The sequence below is a fragment of the Alligator sinensis genome, unplaced genomic scaffold, assembly GCF_000455745.1.
Source record: "Alligator sinensis unplaced genomic scaffold, ASM45574v1 scaffold543_1, whole genome shotgun sequence".
In the NCBI taxonomy this organism is placed as follows: Eukaryota; Metazoa; Chordata; order Crocodylia; family Alligatoridae; genus Alligator; species Alligator sinensis.
Window position 1 is genome coordinate 764230 of NW_005842055.1, and position 23652 is coordinate 787881.

Consider the following 23652-nt stretch of genomic DNA (forward strand, 5'->3'; position numbering starts at 1 on the left):
ATGAGTGAAAGATATCTGTCCAGTAGCCCATGTGAAAGCAAGTTGGTTGATGATGAAGTATCTACATCAAGTTTGCTCAATCCCTAGGCTACAGATGAAATCTGGCCCTTGACACCTTGTCATCTTGTCTGCAGGGCTCTCCATAGGTCCAGAAATATGATGGTGGGGAAGCAGTGGTACCCCTTCCCTGCTGTCAAATTTCTAGACGCTTGGAGAGCCCTGGGCCCTGTGCACTGGATTAGAAGCATAATTCATAGATTCATAGATTTATAGATGTTAGGGTCGGAAGGGACCTCAATAGATCATCAAGTCCGACCCTGCATAGGCAGGAAAGATGAAGAAGTTCTTCCTAATGTCCAGTCTAAATCTGCTCTCTGCTAGCTTGTGGCCATTATTTCTTGTAACCCCCGGGGGTGCCTTGGTGAATAAAACCTCACCAATTCCCTTCTGTGCCCCCATGATGAACTTATAGGCAGCCACAAGGTCGCCTCTCAACCTTCTCTTGTGGAGGCTGAATAGGTCCAGTTTCTCTAGTTTCTCCTCGTAGGGCTTGGTCTGCAAACCCTTAACCATACAAGTGGCCCTTCTCTGGACTCTCTCCAGGTTATCCGCATCCCTCTTGAAGTGTGGCGCCCAGAATTGCATGCAGCACTCCAACTGCGGTCTGACCAGCGCCCGATAGAGAGGGAGTATCACCTCCTTGGATCTATTCGTCATGCATCTGCTGATGCACGATAAAGTGCCATTGGCTTTTCTGATGGCTTCGTCACACTGCTGACTCATGTTCATCTTGGAGTCCACTAGGACTCCAAGGTCCCTTTCCAATTCCATGCCACCCAGCAGGTCATTCCCTAGGCTGTAGGTGCAGCACTTTGCATTTCTCCTTGTTGAATAATAATCTCAGCATGCAGGGCTGGGTCAGGGCAGTACCAGGCCTCAAGGCCCAATCTTGGTGTGGGGAGATGGGAGGGAGTAGATCTGGGCCCCAGGAGCCCAATCCTGGCATGCAGAGGCAGGAGGGAGCAGTGCTGGAGTCCAATCCTGGCATGCAGGGGTGGGAAGGGGTGATGCCAAGTCTCCAGTGCTCAATCCCAATATAAGGGTGGGAGTGGGCAGTGCCAGGATCCTGGGCCATAATCCTGATGTAAAAGGGTAGGAGGGATAGTACTAGGCCCCCAGGGTCCAATTTTAGGATTGGGGACAGGAGGAGGTGATAATTGGCCCCCAGGGCCCAATCTTCGCAGGAGAAAGCAGTGCCAGGTTCCTGAGGGCCAAATTATGTCATGGCATTTCTATCCAACCCACGGGTCAGCCCCAGGCCATTCTTCTGGATCACAGGGCCAAAAGGTTGAACACCACTGGTCTACATTATAAAATCATCACCAGTGCTGGCATGTTCCCTTGGTTCAACTTGTACAGAAATAAATATGGAATGCAATGTGGGAGAATCAAAAATAAGGAATGTGTCTGAAAATAATTCCTTCCACAGCTTCATTTTCATTAGCTTTCATTTCTGATGTAAATTGTTTTCAGTAATACAAGTGACAAAATTGTAAACAGGTATAAATGATAGTTAATGAAGGGACCAAAGTGAGATATGTCACAAGGGATGTTTAACTGGTATAAACAAGGTTGTTGGCAGTTTCATTTGAGATGGTAAGAGTTGGATGCTGACTGATGCTCTCACCTTTCTAGATGTCTATATCTGGAACACTGCTGAAAGAGACAGATAGGTGCTCTTTTGTGGATAAATAACTTGTCCGTAGTTGCTCATTAAGAGCATTATTTAGATTCTAAATTCATATTTAGATTGAAAACAATGGTGTGTATTTACTTTCTTTGTACTTAGGTCATTCAATCCAAGCGTATCAAAACACTTAAATGTTAATGGATGAATAAGAGCAGGGAAGGAATCATATATTCATTTTATGGGGCTGAAACTTGGGAATGAAGCACTGAGAAATTAAGTTATTTACCCAGGAATTAAAAATGAGAAGAAAACCAGATGATCTCAACACTGACATATGATCTAGCCACAAAACTATCATTTCCCTTTTAATATTTAATTTGTATTTTAAATCCGTCTTGGTGGCCCGGACAGGATTATGCTATATAAAACTACTGTTGTGTCTTATTCCACAAATATTTTGTTATCGTTTAGTCCTATTAAAGTATTGAAATAAATATGCCCCTTGTTCTCCCTCCCAGACAATTTCAAACTGAATATATTTCCCATGTGTGTACAATACAGCTATTGAACCTTTTAGTCTTTTAAAAATTGGAAAATAATGAAGTTATCTCTCAAGACAGGGGATTAGAGATATAGTACATGGAAAAGAACAGCATATTATTTATTGAGTTCTTCTGTCCTTTACCAATTCACTTCTCTATATTTTGCAAAAGATTCTTAAGGGACCAACTTTATATTCTAATTGAACTGATGCAGTACTCTTTGAACCTGATCACCTTAGTTAAATCAGGGAAATAAAATCAATGTCATTACTGAAAGGCTAGAAAGAAAATGAATTCCAGTCATTTTCTCTGCACTTCCTTTATTTCTTTTCATATTGAACCTGAAAGAGCTTCCTAATTGGTACTGATTCATCAGTCCATAGAACTGAGTATGTCAGAATGAAAGTTAAAGGATTGTTGCTGTTAAATACTCAAAGTAGAATGTGGGGTTTTTCCATAAAGTATTGAATTTTGCAGACTTCAATTGTGTGCATTTAGAAGGGAAAACCTAGTGCAACATAATATAGATTGTAATTTTCATCCCTAATTTACATTGGATGAACTCATCAAATGAAGAGGTTTCTAAACTGCGTTATGGTTTGTTTTCTTTTGCCACTAACACTGATCCTTGCTTTTTCAATATGTGCATAAATTGCAATTCCATAGATGTAGCTTTTGACTCATAAATTAGGCAGTAACAATGACTTCCATTTCTAGAGTATGTAATACAGTTTGTTAAGTAGGAATAAAATCAAGGTGATCTAGTCTCTGTGTGGGTTTCTTTTTGTGTTACAAAGAAGGAGACAAAGATCATCATGTTTCCCTTGATGCAGCACTGCCATGCACCCCCTTCTACCTGTGCAGTGAAGGCAACAGGTTTGTTTGCTTTCTTGCTATTTTTCTTTTTGTGCATATAATAGTAGTTTTTAAGGGCCCAAATGAAGGACTAGTTCAGTAGTGCTCATGGGTGACTGGTGCCTCCTGAGTTGGAGAAACACTTGCCCCCACCCCAACTGGATCCCGCAGGCCAGGAGGAGGGGGGGTCCCCTGCGGCCAATCCCGCATTGCCACTGGTGGTGCTCAAGCTATTGGCCCCGCAGGTGAGATAAGTGGTACAGGGCAGTTTCACTGGCAGGATGGAGCCCCACATACCAGGATTGTGCTTGGAAACCTGCCACCACCCTTGCCTGGCCATGCATGTTAGGATTTGGCCCTAGATGCTGTAAAACTAACCTAAAACTGTGTTGATGTTTCCTTTTTTTTTCCCAAAGGCAATGGAAAATTATTAATCAAATGATGCTTTTTCACAGCTAAATTTAACATGTTTATTGTCCTTAATATGAATTTTTGCAAGTACATTACTACTAACATCCCATCCCATAAGAAAAATACAAAAGACAGAAATCTAGGTCCAATTGCCAGCATCTTAGTGATGAAGAATTGCTCAGGCTTGCAGAGGTGAAGTTGGAAATAGGATTGTTTTAATAAACCCATTTTTTGTTCCTCTATATTTTGGAGTATAACATTTGGGGTGGCTTCAAATTGGCAGGATTTTTTGAAAGTAAAGGAAATTTTATGATGAAATATTGTCTGAAACTAATGCTTTAGCAATTGTAGACATTGGCCAGTATGATGAGATCTGCTTGTCTAAAATTAACATGCCAAATGCTGAGAGATAACTAGGTATCTGCCAATCCTATTGAAATGCTAATATAAGTCCATTTTTGTTTATGTATTTATTTTTAAATAGAAAAACATTAAATGTTATTTTTCTGTAGTGCATAAGCATAAACAAAAATAGTGGGAGAATATCATGGAAAATAAAATTTTATGGAAGATCCAAATATCAAAATGAATGGGTGGATACAAACATTTTACACTGCAACCTTGCATTTTTCCTGGTATTTATATTTCCTTCCCATGGTATAAAAAAAACTAAAAGTTTTTACTGATTTAACTTTTACAATCTCTGTTTATTGAAAGGAAGCTGTTTCAGTTGAAAATGAGAGAGAGCTATCCACTACTTATCCCTTTATTTTTATTTAATGAATGAAGTTTTGTGATATGTACCAGTTCTTGAAATATTCCTATAATTTTTCTTAATGGGAAAGAATCTCTTCATTCCTTTTTTTTTTTTCTTTCAATACATTACCATTTATTTCTTTGGTCAATTCAGTAATAAAAGAAAACTGTACGTCATATTATTTTATCATTCATCACAATTATTGCCTTTTAAGTAATAAAGCAGGGAAGCCTGAGAGAGGAGCTTTTATTTAGTGTATAAGAGGTAGCTAATTATTTGCACCTGATGAAATTCACATGGTATAAGATGTTCAGTTTCACATATTATAAGTGCACCTAGGATGACTCTCTCTTAGTGGGCCAGTATTAAACAAATCAGGGATCAAGATAATTGTCCAGAAATTTGTCCAAATGTAAGTTTTATATTGCTTTTCCAGTTGGGGATTTGGCACTGAATGAGAAACTTCAAGTGCAAATATTTTCCCAGTGACTCCCCTTGGACTACCTTTTCTTATGTGCATAATTAAAGTTTCAGTGACTCAGGTTGTAAATGCAGGAAGCAGCTGATTTCCCCAGAAAGCATCTTGGCTTTTATTACAGAAACATAATAACAAAAGAAAACAGACATAATTATTCCAAGCCTTAGATTCCAGCTTTAAAGAACTTTCTTTTAAAGGTTGAAATTCAACAGTTTATTTCCAGTCCCCTGGCTTCCAATTCCCATACCCTTCCAATCCTTTTCCTTTTTCATTTCTCACAACTAAGTTTATATTATATCTTTGAATTGTCCTGTTTTGCACATTAAATTCCTTCAAGTTTCTGGTACTCCAAGGAAACTATATTAGTTTACAATTTATAAGGATTAAAACCTTGCCCTTGTTAACAGGTTCTCTGTTTTGATTGTGCTATGACAACCTAACAGGTATGGGTGAAGGCTAATATGGAGAAGAAATATTTCTGTATATAGGATTGTAAGAAAAAGAAATTCTTTGTCTAATTTTGCAGGCCCCCACCAGTGAGTGAAAATGCACCTAAAGGAACTGTGGTTGTTGCTGTAACTGCTGCTGCCTTGAATCAGACAATTATATATTCAATTGTTTCAGGAAATGCAGATGGTAAGTTCTAATATATCAATGAAGTGGCATGCTTTGTGGCATATTTTTTTAAATATTTTCATAAAGTAATAATTGTAAATAAAAGAGCTAAAATAAATGCTACCTTAATAAGCCCAAGTAACTACAACTAGTCCTGCTCCTATTTCCCTACTTTTATAAACCTGATGAATTCTGCATGCAGAATAGAATTACTTTCAGTTTGGCTGAGAAAGGTGGAGCAGAATTTGCTTTTAAATTTTAAAAAAGGCTTTAAAAAAACTGTGTGGCTGTGGTATTGGAGAGAAGGTTGTTTCATGAATCAGGAACTGAATAAAAGGGAGGAAGTAAAGTTCAGAGCCAAACTGTTGCTTTTCAAGATGGAGGGAAGTCAGAAGTGGAGTCTCAAAGGTATCTGTGCTGGGCCCAATATTGTCCAACCTGGAAATGGGGAGTGCATAATGAAATCTCCAGGTTTGCAGGTGTACAAAATTGTTCTGGGTATTCTAGTTGCAAACTGATAGAGAGTAGCTGCAGAAAGATCTCACCAAGTTATGTGAGTGGGCAAATAAATAAAAGATGAACTTCAAGTGCAAGGTAATGCACCTGGGGAAAAATAACCTCAACTATATGTTGGGTTCTGAACCAGCTGTTATGACTCAGGAAAGAGACCTTGGAGTCATTGTAGCTAGTTCTCTAAAAATATCAGCTCAGTGTTCAGTGGCAACCAAAAAAAGTCAATGAAATATTGGGCATCATTAAAAAAGGAATAGAAAACAAAAAAGAGAACATCATCATGGCATAATACAAATCTTTGCATCTCTCAAAAAGGATGTAGTAGAATTAGAAAAGATACAGAGAAGGGCATAAAAAAATTATCAGAGGTATTGAACAGTTGCCATACCAGGAGAAACTAAGAAGTCTAGGACTCTTCAGTTTGGAAAAAAGGCTGAAAGGGGATATGATAGAGGTCTATAAAAGCCTGAAGGGTTTGGCCAAGGTACTATTGTTCACCAAGTCCCTGAATACTAGAACTAGGGAGCACCCACTGAAATTAGTAGGAGGCTGGTTTAAAACTAACAAAATTAAGTACTTTTTTGTGCAATGCATAGTTAATTTATGGTCTTCATTGCCATAGGAGGTGGTAGAAGTAGATGGTTACAGCCAGGTTCAAAAAGGGACTAGACAAATTCATGGATGATAGCTTTATTAATATCTGTTGGACAGACCATAGCATAGTAATAAAAGCCTTGTTGGAGGCAAGTGAAACATCAAGTAGACTTTTGCTATTCAAATTTAGAATATTAATTTATTTTAAATATGACAGTACAGAGGCACATTCCAGGAGGAGCAGCGGTGAAATAGCACCTCAAGTAGGCAGAATTTTTCTGGAGCTCTTACATGTTCAGGAAAAGTGCATAGTTTTTAGGCCTGTGTGAAGCTTCGGTCCCTGATTTGATTCAGTGGAGATTCAGCCCGATTCAATGGCTGAATCTCCAAATCCAAATTGAATCAGAGGACCCTTTAATCTCTCTGAATTGATTCAGAACCTCTGAATCGATTCGGAGAGATTCGGTGATTTGGATGTAAATAAAGCTTTAAATGTCTTTTCTACATACCTCTAGGTAGCAGGGGCTCTGAATGCTGTGGTGCTGGGGCAGATGCAGCATCCCACAGAAGCACTGGGGGCTCCCCAGCCCGCTCAGCAGCAGACTCGGAAGTGGACCAGAAGCACTTCCGGTCCACTTCCTGCTCCATCGGGGAGCACAGGGGGGCCCCTTCTGGTACTTCTGGTCCACTTCCAGGTTCACTGCCGAGCATGCTGGAGAACCCCCCATGCTCCTGTGGGACACTGCATCCACCCCAGCACTGCAGTGATCATGAGCCACGCTGCTACCTCAAGGTATGTAGAAAAAAACTTTTAAAGCTGTGCCTGTGCCCAAATTACTGATTCTCTGAATCAGCATCAAATCTTCAGATTTGGATTCAGCCAAATTGAATCAGGGATAGTAACCTGAATCAACAGATCGAATCACTGTCCCCCAGTTCAGTCCAAATCCAAATCCAAATCGAATAGGGCCTGTTTCACACAGTCCTAATAGTTTTCTACCTCCAAGGGACTGCTTCTCCTGCACTGTCATCCTTGCTCTGCATATTAGTACAGAGTAACCCTTTTCTCTATGGCATCATGGAATAAACAGAATTTGTACTCTAAGGAGGTCAGGGATATAGGTTATAGCTATGTTGGTCTAAAGGCAAAACCAGTCAGAACTCTTGTGCTAGAGGCAATATCTTTTATTAGATCAACTAGATAGTTGTGAAAATATTTTTATATTTGCAAGCTTTCAGGCTCACACACCTTTCCTCAGGCAATGGAGAATGCAAAGGTTGTAAAATTTCTCCCAAGTAGAAAATAAACTTCATATTGCACAGGAGAACTGGAGGATGGTATCTGTTCTCTTGGGTGGAAAAGTTCAATTTATGGAAATTAGGCTTGAATAAAAGTTAGAGCAGTCTATTTACCTCAGAGGTGTCTGATGGCAAGCAGGACATTGAATTTTGCTTCTTTTCTTGTTATGTTATTTCATATTGCACAGGAGAAGTGTATGGAATGGTTCTCCTGGGTAGAGAAGTTTAGTTGTGGAAAAGCTGCTCTGAGAGTATGTAAATTTAGTTCAAACAAAGGGCTGGAGCAGGTTATTTGTTATGAGGTCTCAGGATATTTAATTTTGCTTCTTTCTTGTAAAACTGTGAAGTTTTACACAAGAGGGCATGCATTGTAACCTTGTGAGGCTATTTACAGCCACCTGTGAAAGAGGTTGGCTCCTTGTTTGCTCCTGCACAGATGAGTAAAGCAGCTCACAGTCTGGTAGCGGAGAGTTTGGGGATTTCTTTATTAAGAGAATAGTTTTCTGAAAAAAATAATTCCCTAAGTTTTAAATGGGATATTCACTTTGTATTTGTGTATTGGTTTATCTCACAACACGGGAATAGAAACTCACTTTATTTTAGAATCCTTTTTTCTTTAATCTGGCTTATTCAGTTACCAAAATGTGACTTTTATCGCCAATTACTTTTCCTAAATAAACAAATAAATCAACCAAAATGTTGGTAAACTATTGAAAACTACATCAAGTGCAGCCTTGCCCATCAGCACAGTAGTGATTATAATTTTTTGATAATAATTATTATAGATATTGCAGTACAATATAGGATAATATATATTTTTTTACCACAGTCAAGTTTTTAATGAAAATGCTAATGGGGGATTTACATGCCTCTAAAGGAGTTCAGTGCCATTTTCTGCAAAATAATAAATAGTGTCTTTGAGGAATAACATATTCCTGGCTTTGGTATGCCATTGTTTGCCAGCCCAGTGCCAAAACCTGTACACACTTGATCAACTTCACCCTGATGAAATATTAGGAAATGGTAGGCTTGCACAAGTTAATTGCACCAGAGCATCTTATAGAAAAATCTTGTTGGGACTAAAGTCAATTGCAGTTTCATTTAGATGATGCTGAACTTCACTTATTTTTATTGATAACCATGGCTGAAATCAGTTCTTCAATAGATTATAATAATGGTTAAATGCTATTTTAAGATATTAGAGCGTTCAGTATGAATAAAAAAAGAATGAGACATCTGCCTCCTGTGAGTCCACAAATTATTTATAACAATTAGCTTTATAGGTTGCATTGCTGGTGCCACGCTACTGAATGAAAATTCTGGTATCTTTTTAATATATTACAGACCCTGCCATGCTGAAATCACAGACATGTAGGCTGCATTTAAATAAAGTCTTTGTTTAAAGGAAAGAGTACACTTTTAGTCTCATGGTTATCTGACACCAACCCTGAAAATGACAAGTAAATTTATACCAGAGATTTTGGGAAGAGAGTGGATTATTGCTACAGGAGTGGGTGATTTATTTAGATGGCTTTTGCAAGTTTTCCCAAAGTTTGCTACTCCAGAACCCAAGTCCAGTGTTTATGTTCAGCCATTATGCCCCTTTGAAGCCAAAAAGATGGTGAAAGCATGTATTCCTCAGTTCCTATACTACTAAACAGAAATAAATAATGTCATTGCAAGAAAGTAAATTTAACCATAACTATTTTGATTAAAAATATAGAGGTGTTAGAAAGTTATATGCTTTTTTTTTTCTGCTGGATTTCAGATGTGTTTGATATGAATGAAAGAACAGGTGAGATTACTGTTAAAAAGACTCTTGACTATGAATCTGTGAAAAGCTATGAACTTCGAGTCCAAGCTGACTCACTAGAAGTCGTTCGTTCGAACCTACGTGTACCTTCCAAAAGTAAGTTGCATTATTTTATGGCTTTCCTATTTTATTGTTTGTAAATATCTTTTGAATATAAATATTATATATGACTATATTTTACAGGATATTAGATTAATTCTAATGCATTCTAACTAGTTTCATGATGAGCTACTTGGAGTATGATATAAAAAATTGTATCAAATATATCATAGCCTATACATTTATGATACCTCAGTCATGTCCTCTCTTAGGACAGAGATGTAATGTGGTGTAGAATTAAGCCATCACTAATTATGTCCTCAATGCCCAATTATAACTCCTATTGATGCTTCTGGGAGTTACAGTTTTATACCATCAGGAAGATGAATCGTCAGGAATGTATTCATGTTCTAATTGTGATTATTGTTTCTCTTTTTACTTTAAACATGAGATAGCCTAAAAAAAGGCACAATTTATTTTTGTCAATAAATTATACCACCCAAATACATACATTTAACTTTTCTGCTGGGTTGATTTTTATTAAAGTAGGGATCGATGCGTTCTAAAGCTCTCAATGGTCCTATGAAACTTCAGATTGAAAGCTTTTTTTATTAAATTAGTCAAGAAACATAGTTTTAATACAAGTAAGCAGGTTTTCACTCTCAAAGTATGAATCGCTAAAACTTCAAACACTAAGCATACCTGGATTATTGGGTATAAATAACACCTCCCCCCCCCCCCCCAAAGAAAGTATTCGTGGAATAAGACCCACCACCCCCCCCCCCCCAAAGGAACATTTCACGGCAACATTTTTGTGTAACATCTATTTTGAATAAAACCTAAGATCATCTCCTCAATATACTTAGTGTTTCAGCTGAGTTTTAAGGAAAATCTAAAAAATAAAAGACACGCAAAGAATTCTCAATTGATTATTATGAAATCTAAAGTTACAAGGGACCTCAATAGTGCAATCCGTTGCAAAGCCACAGAATTTACTGTTCTTAAATTTTCCAAAACAGATAACTCTCCAGTGGCTCTTTGGAAACCTCCAAAGAGCTTTATAATAAAAGAATTGCATAAGAGAAGTTATATGTTAACTTGTACATTTGATCAAGTGAAGCTTATGGTTGTTTAAATTATTAAATTCTGCTTACTACATCACAATTGCTTAAACTTAATGGGCAAAGGTAATAAAATAAGGTACTAGACTTCTCATTACGTTTCTTCTTTAGAAGTAATTTTTGCTTTATACAGGTTTCATTTTTCTTTAGAGCTTAGAAAATTATCCATCTTTCCCCCGTCCATTCTACATTCTGCAGTTGATTTAAATGAAAAGGTTTTGCAAAAGCATGTGTGGCTTCCAGTTTAATTCAGAATGAAGCTGTAGTAAAAAAAGATCAATTGATTCAGAATGCCATATAATACTGGTAGTCTAATGTGACACTGTCACTGGTAGGTGTTATAAGGTTTTGGCCCCCTTTTGGTTGGTGCCTTGCCCCACAGCAACATCAGGGTGAAATCCAGTTTTAGTGCCACCTAGATGGTTCGGACACTGCTCCTTCTCACCTGCCACATCTTTGATGTTTGTTGTTGGGGAGACAGTTCCCTGTAGGTGGCCTGCAGGGGTCTCAGCCCTGGGCTAGCTTTGTGGGGCTCCAAACCTCCCCTTTATCCCACCCTTACCTTATCCTTGGCCTGGGTAGATGCTGCTCCCCTCAGGTATTCTCCTGTATGGTTCTACCTCATCCACACTGCCCGCCTCGAAAGGGTTGGGTCTTCCTGGCCGTCAGTCTTCCCGGGTCCATCCCTCATCTTTGGGTTAGCTTTCCCTCTCCTGGGTAATTAAACCTGCCCCGACTGGGGCTAGATTAACTGACAAAAACGTAACTGAAAAATGACTAGTGTCTGCTGACGAATACCTGAGATTCTGTCTCTCTGGGCCCTCAGTCCCTTGGGGAGACTCATCCATCCCTTTTATCCTAGTAGGCAATTGCCCTGTGCCCAGCCTCTGCTGTCTCTTCTGGCGTGACCTCCCTGGGGCCTGGATGACCTGTGGTCCAGTTGTCCTGGTCCCTCCAGCTGGCGTCATGTACTTCCCCCTCCAGGGGCTCATGATCCCCCATGCTCTGCTTGCTGCAGGGCTGCCTAGGGATGCCTAAGGTCCTGAGGGGCTGTCCCCAGCCATGGCATCTGAGCTCCTGGTCAGAGCCCCTCTGTTCTGCAGCATCTCTTGAGGCTGGTGCTCCTCAGTAGGGCTCCCTTGCCCCTGTCAGCCCCTGAGGCTGCTCTCAGCCTCCCCTGTCTTGGTCCTCTGGCATGTGCCTGGCTCCTTCCCCTGGCATCCAGGGTTGGAGCCTACTGGCTCCACAGCCAGCGTTTCACGGCTGGGATTCTGCTCCCCACTCCTCAGTGCCTCCTCAGCTGAGTCCCTGGCTGCCTTTTGAGCAGCCCACGCTTCTCAGGGGCCATGCCCTGTCACAGGCCAGCTGGGCACTGTGTCTGTTTCAGTTTTATCACAGGCCAACTGGGCTATTTAATTCAGTTTTGGATTGAGGAGGCAAAAATTAGGAGTGAAGTAAAGGCAAATTTATTATACCTTACATACATACAACAGTTAACAGAAAGATAAATGTGATAAGCAGATAATGCAGTATTAAAAAGCTAATAGTAAATAATAATAACAGATAATAACAACAGATAGATAGATCAACTCTGTCACAGGCCAACTGGGCACTGTGAGGGTATTAGCCACTGGGCTGTTTAAAACAACAGACAGACAGACATGGGTTGGCAACTTATCGATAGTCCCTCAATGCCAGGTATGCGTCAAGTGATTCCAGCGAAGTCAGGCATCCCTCATCAACACTGTCAGAGGGGTTACCGGAGAAGGTCCCTTGATCAGGATCCGATCCTCACTCACACCAGGAGTCCAGGATCCGGGCATGGAACAGAAATGCCCGTTCTGTTCCCTCCTTCCTGCTGGTTAGCTGATCACCTGATACATGCACTTTTTAATACCTAATCTTATGCTAATCTGTTGGCTTTAGAGCCACTCACAATGTTACCCTGTAGCTGTTACCCTATGGGATTGAAAGGTGTAAAAAATTATCATAAAAGTTTACTACCCAAACTCGGGTTTGTCCAATAAGCAAATTATGATGTAGCACCTTTAGGTTTGAAATTGACAATGCTCCGCCTAAGCCCCAACCCCTTTTAAGTTTCTTTGAATATGCTTTCTTGGGACATGCTTTCCTGGAATGTGTTGGGTGTGCCAGACAATAGGATCCAGTTTTTTTATCTTTAAAGCTGAACCCTAAGCAGAAACCGTTAGGTCAGCTAATCTCACAACTACAGCTTTACCTATGGGGCCCAGTCAGTTCCACGAACAGTTAATTTATCATTTTGGTTAAACTTATGACAGACAAGTTACATTTGCGGTTTACAAACTTACAAGCTTTATATTAACTAATATTACCTGTTTAGGCAAAATACCAAATGACTCTAAGAAGCACATATTTATTGCTTATTAATCCCTCTGGTTCTGGCCATCACAATGCCCCCAGTGCTTGCTGATACACAGGCTCAGGCAGCTGCAGAACTGCCAAGCCTGCGTCGGCATTTCCTTCTGGCTGCCGCTCATCCCGGTTCCTAAGGTAAGTAATGAGGCATGTCAGGCAAGGGTTTGGGACACATTGGGGGAACTCTTGCCTCCCCTCTCACAAACACACATATATATATATGCATATGGACAATGAAACATATACATAAACCATTTTTATTAGGTAGCTTTCTGTCTTATGAGACACTGGGCATGTCTACACATGCCCCTAGGGCACCATTGTTACTGTGCTCTCATTTAGTACTTCCTTTAGGAAGTACTTAAGCCTGAAGTTGATACTTCCTTTAGAAAAGTACTAAATGTCAGCAGAGTAACAGCCATTACTGTGCTATGCTGGTGGCACACAGTTATTTTTAGCTGCTACGTCTCCATAGTGGCATGCTATAGCAAGGAAACGTGTCACTATGGTGATGTAGCTATGGCATCATGGTTAGTGCCTGCCAATGCTATGTTGCTGTAGTGCATTGCTATGGTAACATAGCAACTCTGTAGACACACCCACTGTAAAAAAGGGTCCAGGTTTTCTTCCACCTATTAAATGTATGTACTGTTGCACTCTGCTTGAGGCCCTGAAAAAGTTAATACAAAAGATGGGTTGTTTGTCTTCCTCTTAGATTTTCTGTGACTCAGTTTTAAGGGTGGTCTTTTGTTATAAGTGGTCTTTTGTTATAAATGTAATACTATAAATGCATTCATAGATTTTCAGGATTTTGAACAGGATGGAATAGAAATGTACTTAGGCACCTAGCTCCATTTATATACCCAAGTAGTGGAAAAAGATTTGCCATGAAAGATACTGGATTTGATTCTCCATTCCCTTGCACTTTGGTGGTAATTTCAATTAGTATAAAGTAACTACAGAGTGGGAATACACTGGTACAAAATCAAAGTGAACACAGTTTGTTTTTTAGAACAGTGTTTTTCATTCTTTTTTCATTTGTCAACCTCTTAAAAATGTCAACTGGAGGTGAGGGCTCCTTGGAATTGCAAGTGTGGGTATTCACATACTTATGATCTTTCATGGGCCCCTTAGAGATAGTCTGTGGATCCCCAGGTGGGTCTGTGGACCACACATTGAAAACCACTCTTCTATAAAAGTAGATAGATGCATATGGTACAGTGTGGCAAGGAATCAGGAGAGAGGAACCCTGCAAACTTTGTTGAAGACCACTTGCATAAAACTAAAGATTTGATTGCTCTCAAAGATAGATCTCTGTATAATTCAAACTGTTGTCTATGAAGTGCATATTAGCACCAAGGAAAAGATGTGTTCCCATTGTGTGGGTTTGGTTCAGTTATAGTGTCATGGAAGTTGTTCTGTTGTCTTTATTTCTGGGTGTTCTAAGGGTTAATGTATATGTTACACTTGGATCATACTAAGGGCACTTAAAACATGAGTATCCATATGTTAAAGTTGTCACAACCCAGTGATTTTGGTGCCTCGGCACGATGGAATTTTCCCTCCACATGAGAGCCTCTTGCACAGCAAAGGTTTTTGTTGCAACAGAAAAACCCCGGTGCAAGAGAGTTCCCGCCATTTGAATGCAAATTTGTGTCCCGCTATTGGCCAGTTCTAAATTATTCCTACGTGGCGGCTAGTAATTGGCTTGCTAGCCGTTTAAAATTTCGTGCGACTTCCGCCCAAGTCGGAGAACTTTGAGCACGCTGCAGAGTGCCTCTAAAGAGATCTGACTTGCGGCTGAGCTGATCGATAGACTGATCACCTATCAATTCTTCTCCCCGTCGCCGAGCACAATCCTCGACGTACCCTTTCCCCGCCAGCTTAATTTGTGGACAGATTAGCTGGCCTGAGCCTTGCCAGCTGGAACAACTCACATAGTTGTTCAAATGACCGGACCATCTGCGTCACGGCTACAAGCGGCGTAAGTAAAGTTTTTGCAACCATTAAGCTTTGTCTGCCTCTCCATTCACCAGCCCGCCCAGCGAATGAGTAATTTCAAAAATCACCTCGAGTCGGCTCCGGCCGTCCGAGACAAAAGTTTGTTAATTTATCCTAAGTGTCTTCTGAGTATTTCAAAGTTACGCAACTGCAGGCATGGGTAAACTCTGGGCCATTCTACCTATTTCATGTTAGGATAACTTCAGTCTGCTCCACAGAAATAAGACAAGCAATTTGCAGTTCTCCAGCATCCTGGAATAAACTGCTCCAGCCCCCTTCTCCTCCCTAAGTAAGGAATGAGCCCAGGTGTCCTGGCTCCTAGCCATCTCCCTGCTTACCAGCTCCCTAGTGGCAAGTCAGAGCTGTGCGTGCAAGAAACGGTATTAACTGTTAACATACAACTGCTCACAGCATGTTCTGATTTTAACACTGCTTAACATTCCACAGATTTAGTATGGTACATAACCTTAACTGTTGTAGCAATTTGCCCAACTGGATTATAGGAGGATTATAGGTGGCCTTTGTACTTTATTAGCTTTCAGCAATTTAGAGCAGCCTGAAATTGATATAGCTTGCACCAAGAAACTATTAAGGCTGCTGGAAATCACTGATGTGTAAGGACACCTGACCACAGTCCTTTCCACTGGCCAAGCCTATGCACCTAACACAAAAAGGCTGAAAGATATAGGAATCAATATAATGGTTCTATATCTCTAAATTCCTCTCCTCTTCCCTGTTTAACCGTGTGTCCCAGGAAGCATTTCCTATATATAGGTAAACCAAAACAATGGTTCAGAAGAAACACAGCATAGAGGGACATCTAACCCTCATTTTTGTAAAACAAAAATTGATAATGGGAAGTGAAGAATGATGACATAGATATTATTTTCTTTAAGTTACAAGATATAAAACACAAAAGCCACTGGCCTTTAAAATAGTTGGTAATTTATATAGTTATAAATTATCTTCATGATCAGGTCAAAAATGCTGAAATAAGCACACATTGTTCTGCATTGTTTTAAGTAAAAAAACTGTTAATTTATAACACTTTTTAGTCAGTCATATTACAAAATTGTAATTACTCATATTCCAATATAGAAGGATTTTGAAATAAAATCAGAATAATACATTTAATTTCCTCTTTAAAATACAATAGTCATGGACAGGGACATCAGTCAAAAGACCATGTTGAGAGAACTATACAGGATTTCCCATTGGGTAACTAACCTTGTAAATAAGGATAAATTGTAGGGCAATTAAGATAAATTGTTGGACTGTGCTCTGGAAAACTCTAATTGTATTGATTTCATTTTATGTTTTTGCTTCAGGGTATATCCATGTAATGCATCCCTGTTTCAAGTGTGTTCTTCTCCTAGAAACAATCTCCAAGATTAATGAGACTTTATGCTTATAATTAACACTTCTTGCAAATGCCACTGCTATAATTCTTATACAAAAAAGTTGGAGTGATGTTGCCAGCTGTATGCTAGTGTACCTGAAATACCACAATCAGTAAATAACTTAAGACACCTCTGTTACTATATGGGTCTTTGGAATTTTAATTTAAAAGTTAATTAAAATAACTCAAAATAAAGTCTTACTCTTGTTTATTGTGTGGGGGGTGTAAAGGTATGGTTGGGGGTGTGTGTATGGTGGGGTGTGGTTGGGGATGTGTGTATGGTAGGGTGTGGGGGGTATATGGTAAGGTGTGGTTGGTGTGGGGATGTATGGTGGGGTGTGGTTGAGGGTGGGGGTGTGTGTATGTATGGTGAGATGTGGAGGGATATGTATGTATGGTCAGGTGTAGGGTGTGGAGGGGGTGTGCGGGGGCACTTATGCCCTGCACAGACACTGGCTCTCGGCAGTGAATGGCTCTGGCCAGAGCTGTGCATGGAGGCAAGGAGTGCAGCCTGGCCTGCCCGCCTCTTTTGCAAGGACTCCACATGGCACATGTGCAACTCCTGCATTTGCACACCACCCAGGGAAGCCTCATGCTGGAGCCAGCTGCCTTCCCCGCCCCCTGCCTTGCAGGTCCCAGGACTCCACCAGAAATGGAGGGGAGCCCCAGGCCCTGCTTTCCCACAGAGTCCCGGGACTTGCATGGCAGTGGGGGGAAGGAAGCCAGCTCCAGTGCATAGGGCTTTCCCCCGTGTCCCTCGAGTGTGGGACCTGCAGCCATGCCACACAGAGCCCTCAATAGAGGTGGGCCAGGCAGGCAGTGCTTCTCACCTCCACATGCAGTACTGTCTGGAGCTGTGAACTGCTGGGTGACAGCACCTGCATAGGGCACAAGTGCCCTGAGTGCTTTTGCCTGCTGCTGATGACAGCAGCAGGAGCTATATGCCATGTGAGGGAGAGTGTGACAGGGGGTCCCCACACTCCCTCACCCTCCTTCACACCCACATGCTGCCCACCTAAGCTCTGTGCTCCTGCTGCCCCCCTGGGCATGGGCTTCATGCTGTCACCAGCCCCAGCCCCATGCTCCCTTTCCCCACCCAGCTCCAGCTCCCACCCCCTGCTTCCCTACCTATTGCCTGGAGTCAGCAGGATGCCAGGGAAGCTGAGCAGGACCCCCTGGGGTGGCTGCGTCAGTGGCAGCAGCAGCCCTACCCAGAAGCTGCTGCTGGCTGGCCTGGGTGAGAGTGAGAGTGAGGTGCAATAGGGTATGTTGGGGGCAGGATGTATATGTGGGCACTTTGCTCCCAGCCTCATGGGTAGAAGGGCTGGGTGGGGTACAATTCAAATGTTGGGTGCCTGTGGGCCAGATGAAAGTACCAAGCAGTCTGGATCTAGCCCACAGGCTGTATTTTGTTGTAACAGGTCGCCCTTCCCAGCGCCATCTTCCTAGTACTCCGCGCCTTGCATGGGGCACCCTTGGATCTTTCTTTAGGGTTCTCATGTCCCACCCTATACTCTCCTGCCACGTCTTGATGGAAATTATGATTATGTTCTTGTGAGCAGGAGGCTGCCTATTGTATTGGGTATGTTGGGGACTTTCCCCTATGTGAGACTGACCCTTGATTTTCTCTAGCTAGGCCTCCCTGTCTAAACCCACTAAACAGGGTTTGACTCCAGGTGTCTTGCCTTTTCTATCGTCTTGAGGCCCATGGCCCCTTTTCCTGCTCCAAGCTGGAGCCTGGCCCAGAGGCTCAGGCGCCAGCCCCACAGCCAGAGGGTCACAAGCCCCAAACCAGGGGATGACCCTGAGCCCGCAGCTTCCCAGGCAACAAAAAAAACTACCAACACCGAGATGCACCACAGGTGCATCAGAGCTCCCCGGCTTGTTTAAGATCGCGACTTGCTGGCACCATGGGTCTGTGCCCCTCTCTGGGACTTCTCGTTGCCCCTCCCTCTCTGGGGCTGGGGTTCTCACAATGCCACGGGTCCCCTATGAGGCCTCCTCCAACCCCTAATAGCCTCACCCAAACCACAGGTCTCAAACATCAAACAAAACACAAGCCCCTGGGCTATAACCTAAACTCAAGCCGCCCAGCTATAACAACATTCACCCTACCAGGAAATACTCCGTCCTTCCACAGTGACAGAAGCTGTTCCTGCAGCCAGGCCTCTCCCCTTTGGTTGCTCTAGGAGAGCTCCTTCCCCTTTGGCAGCCAGGAGGGAACTACCTCCCTGGCCTCAGTCCTGGTGTTTAAATGGGAGCCAAGCCCTCCCCTTCCGGTCAGCTCACCGCTAGCAGGTGTGGGTCACTGGCTCCCTCTGGTCACCCTAGCAACCGGCACCTGAGTAGCTATTCCGGCTCTCCAAGTAGCAGGCACCTTAGTGCCCTGCTACATTTGCCCACCCCAATCTAATGCATATTTGAATCAAAATGAATTCTATGTTAATACTCTTATGTATATATAAAGCCACTATCAAAATGTTGCTTTATATATACAAAAGCAGAATATACAAAGAAGTCAATAAAAATAGTTGGTAAATAGTGATCACTGAGACTCAGTTGCCAGCTTTTGACAATACTACTGTAATCTTGATCTCTTCTGTGACCTCTGGTCTATGCAAGGAGCACAACTGACTGATCTAGAAGTAGCCATGATAGCTATTGATGTCTGATTTCCACACTGAGAAATGTTTCAGAAGGAGAAGCCATCTATAAGAGATTTATTTAAGGTTCTTTTTAAAGTATAAACCATGTTGTTACTCTGCATGACACAATTGTATGGAGGATTTAGGGAACATAACACTCTTAACATTAGTGCTTGTGCACTGAGGGCTTATACGTATTGCAAATCCAAGCACTGGAACTGAGCATGACTCAAACCAGCAAAGTATTCAGGGAGAAGAATGGGGAAGAAATATGGGGAAGAAATATGGGGATTGAGAGGGAAGTGGGAGGAAGCAGAAGCATTTCCTTCTTATTAGTCTCACCCTGATCCCACTGGAGCAGCCAGTACACTTGATGGAGGGAGGGAGTAAATTGCATGTAAAGTGCTCACATAAATAAAAAGGAGCTCTTGAGGAATTGTTAAATGTATGAATTTCTCTGAAGCAGAGTTCCTTTCCAAAGACTTTCCTGGAGGCATGAAGCTGCGTACTGCTTATTGCTGGGGTTTAAATGAAAATCTCAGCTGACTCCATATTTAGGAATCAATCCTCCTTTCTGTCTAAGAGAAGTTGCTGTATCATCCCTCTGGCAGGAATAGGGCTTATGCCAGCTGGTGAGGCCCTCTTGGCTCAGAGATGTCAGGGAAGTCAGCCAACCAGCTGACTACATGAAGTAAACTCCTTAGTGCACAGACTTCACCACCTACTTCTGTTTATAGAAATCTTTGTGCCAAACTCATACAAAAATAGCATTAATGCAACATAAATATTTAAAATTAAGGAAAACAGGGAAAGCTCAGTTACTTCTTCAGCCCTGAAAAATAGTTTGTCTGTATAACATTGTTTATCCTCATCCTTTAAGACTGAGATCTTTCAAAGCACTTAATAGACCCAGCTCCCCATTTCTACCAATCATCAACTCCCTACTTAGGAGCTGGGGACTCAACACACTAGGTGTTTTAGTAATCACACTCTAATACAGCATACAACATCATGGTGCCAATGGTTATTTTGTACTACATGTCGTAAATACAGTAACCTGCAGTACAGCACTTATTGTGCTCTGACTTGGCTTGATCTTTAGTGATTACTGAGATCTATAATGAAGAAACCAGAGCCAAGATTCTGTTCAACTTGACCCATCTGTGCAGAAGGGGAAGCTGTTTCCTCTTGGTAGTTGCCTTTTTCCATACTTGGTAGAATAAAATAAAGTAGCCCTACTAGAGGGATTAACTAATGCTGAGCTAGTTCATGCATGTGAATTAAATTTGTAAATAGTCCCTTTCTGATTTATTTCTTAGAATGTGTAGTTGTTCTTTAATATTAGGTAACTAACTTATTGCCAAAACTGTTTTTTTACTGACTAAAACCCAAGCATCAAATTGAAGGCCTGAGATTTTGCCAAATCATGCAAATCTTTTTTTTCTTATTTTTCTGGTTGATAATAAATATTTTCTTATCAGGCTTGTTTTGTCATATGGTATTTCTGAAAACAAATACCCTATAACTATTTTTCTGCAGTAAATAACCTAATCCTTTGCTAAAAGGACAACAAAATCCCACTTAATTCCCTGAAATATTGCTGTATATTTGCAAAGGAAATGGAGAGACAGTTTAGCATTGAAATGTAATTATTCATCCTTATATAAAAGATGCTCTGTCTGTCAAGGTTTTTGCTGCCCTGCTGTAGCAAGAATCTTTTGCTACTGGCCCCTAACTTCTATATTGCAGCATGTATTTCTCAAACTCATTGACCATCAGATACAAGGATCATTATTCTACTAGTGATATCCACTGAACACGTTGTGCAATTTTAACTTTTTCCATAGAAAATGTGTGTATGGTAATCTGAGGATTTCCCTCATTTTTAGGGAGCTATTTATTCTTTATATTTCCCTCCTGCTTAGCTATTATTTTTACTATTGATTATATGCCAGGATAGCGCTCCCTTTCTTAATATGATGGCTTTCAACTCGCCCTCCTAGTGAATTGCAAGTAAAGATCTTTACTTTCATCATTTTCAGCTCCAGCCCAAAGAGTCCTGCTTCTCAAGACATAGCAGGGTGGCACTAATATTACAGCCTTCTATTGAAAAGCTTAAAGGAAAAAACTGAAGGCAAAATAAAGTTTGTAACAGTGGACACAATGGGATACAAACTTTTCAAAAGGTGCTGAAATAAGCCTTTTAATTTGTATCTTGGTGTTTTCAAAGGGGATGTAGAGTAGAGGCAGTCAAAATTGGGTAGCATGCAGTGAAAACTAATTAAGTGCTATAGTGTCCATCCATCTGAGAAACGATTAAGCCAGCCAGTGTGCAGTATGAAAGAGTTCCCCTCTCCACCCTTTGCTGGTTAACTATAGAAAAGCAGTCCCCAGAAGGTGGGGGAAGGGGAGATAGTTGATTAAATGTATTATGCTTAATCAGTTTTCTTGTAAATCTTTTCTATCTATAATATATTGCTGAATCTGTGTGTATATATCATAAAACACTGTGTAACAGTGAAAGGCATCACACAGTGTACATTTCAACTGCTAAACTTGAGCTACAATATGTAGGGAATTTTAGGAGCCAGCCTGGCAGAGAGTTACCATGGTCATGAAACAGCCTATAAAATTGTGGCAAAAAGCAATTAAAATCATATCAAAAGCAATTATCTTACAATAAAAAAATACCATGAATGTAAATGTAAATAATAATAATAATGCAAATGTTTGATCTGAAAAGATAGGTCTAGAATGGTAGAATGGAGTGGCTTAGATTGGGACTAAGAATAATCATTTGAGTTAGCTGTATAAACTTGAGTAAATTACTTAATTTTCCTTGTGCATCAAAATGCCATCTATAGAACCTGGATAAACCTCCCCGCAAAAAAACAAACAAACAAACAAACAAACAAACAAGAAAACCTAAATGCAATATCTAGCCCTTTGTCCTCATATTTAATAAAAATATACTAATTGAATTGGTATTGCTAAACAATTCGCAACATTTTTCAGAAGTATTTTCCTCAGTTAGCTTTTGCTAGTATACAATATGCGGACTTCTAAGCAATAATTGTCTGTTTCCTGGACAAAAATATTCTTGTGATGCAATTGAGTTTTCATTAAAACAGATATAAAAAATTTACTGGCTTGAGTAGAGCTAGGTTCTCATATTTAGCATCCTTCCTCTTTTCAAAATGTTATTTTCCCTCTGTTTAAACATTTCCCATGGAATACTATTAGTATAAAGATTCTAGCTTAATTTTTGGATTATAATTCTTCCCAGTAACCTTATTTTTTAATGGCTAGCACAGGTAAAATTTCTACCATAAGAGAAGACCATTGTTCCTGCACATCTGTGCCATCTTGTTTTCCCACAAACTTGTATACCAGAAATATTATGAGGCTGGATTGTAGACAGTTCTGTTATCATAGAGCTTCAAACATTTTTTGATAACTCAGTCTCTGCATCTAGCAAATGATGGGGGAGTAATATTACTCTACTTGCTGTTTTATTTTTGCAAATAAATATTTCACACAGATTCAAGAATCATTTTGAATTTAAGTCTCTACCCTCAAAGTCCCTTTGGTTCTATAGTATTCTTTTGCCATTTCCAATATACTTGGGTATATTTCATATTTAAGCAATATGTTCTTTAATTAGATGTAAGGTCTTTAATTAGATGTAGGTCTTGTAGCATATATGTATGAGTATAAAAATTCTGCTAGTATTATTGGTATTTACTTGTTACCATTGCGTTCTATATAGAATAGAGTTTTGTAATGCCATTTAAAATCACAGGAGTTAGAAATAGAAATGGTCAAGTAGGTTATATAGTTCAACCTCCTGCAAATGTACTATTGTTCCCCATAGAATATAATCTAGTACTTTATTACAGTATGTTCATAAAGACAACAGGAAAGAATAGATGGAGTCAACTTTTTGTTGAAAGGCCCGAAATAGTAAATGTATGAAAAAACAGATTATCTTCTTAAATAAAGACCAATACAGCTGTTTATGTGCCTGTGTATACACATGGATATATAATGTATGTACTTTATGATAAGTATTTTATTCAATTATAGATGGACAAAAATAGTGAATAAGTATTTTAGTATCTATTACAAATAGCCATGCATTCACACAAAGATGAGTTCCATAAGCCCCTATAAGAGCACTTGTCTCTGAATTTGATTCCTAGATTTATTAGATATATATCTTTCAATTGTCTGGTCATCCTTTTCTTTTTTACGAGTTTTAATTAGATTATATGCCACTCTCAAGTTCTGTGGCACTGAATTGATGAACCACTGTGGAAATAGATGACATTGAATTAATGTGCCACTGTGCAGTTCAATGAAATTGAAATGATGAACCATTTTGAAGATAGGTGACTTTGAATGAACCACTCTAGGATTATGTGGCACTGAATTAATGTACCACTCTAGTATTAGATTAAACTAAATTGATGCAAGTTTCCTT

The 23652-nt window shown here is 40.3% G+C and overlaps 1 protein-coding gene across 1 annotated transcript in view; it reads left to right on the forward strand.

Annotated features, from left to right (window-relative positions):
- Positions 1 to 23652, forward strand: part of PCDH15 (protocadherin related 15) — a 922022-nt gene that overhangs the window by 746560 nt on the left and 151810 nt on the right. The window contains exons 25-26 of the mRNA XM_025203355.1: positions 5260 to 5369; positions 9523 to 9663. Of these exons, the coding sequence (XP_025059140.1) occupies positions 5260 to 5369; positions 9523 to 9663 (251 nt within the window). The remainder of the gene's footprint in view (positions 1 to 5259; positions 5370 to 9522; positions 9664 to 23652) is intronic.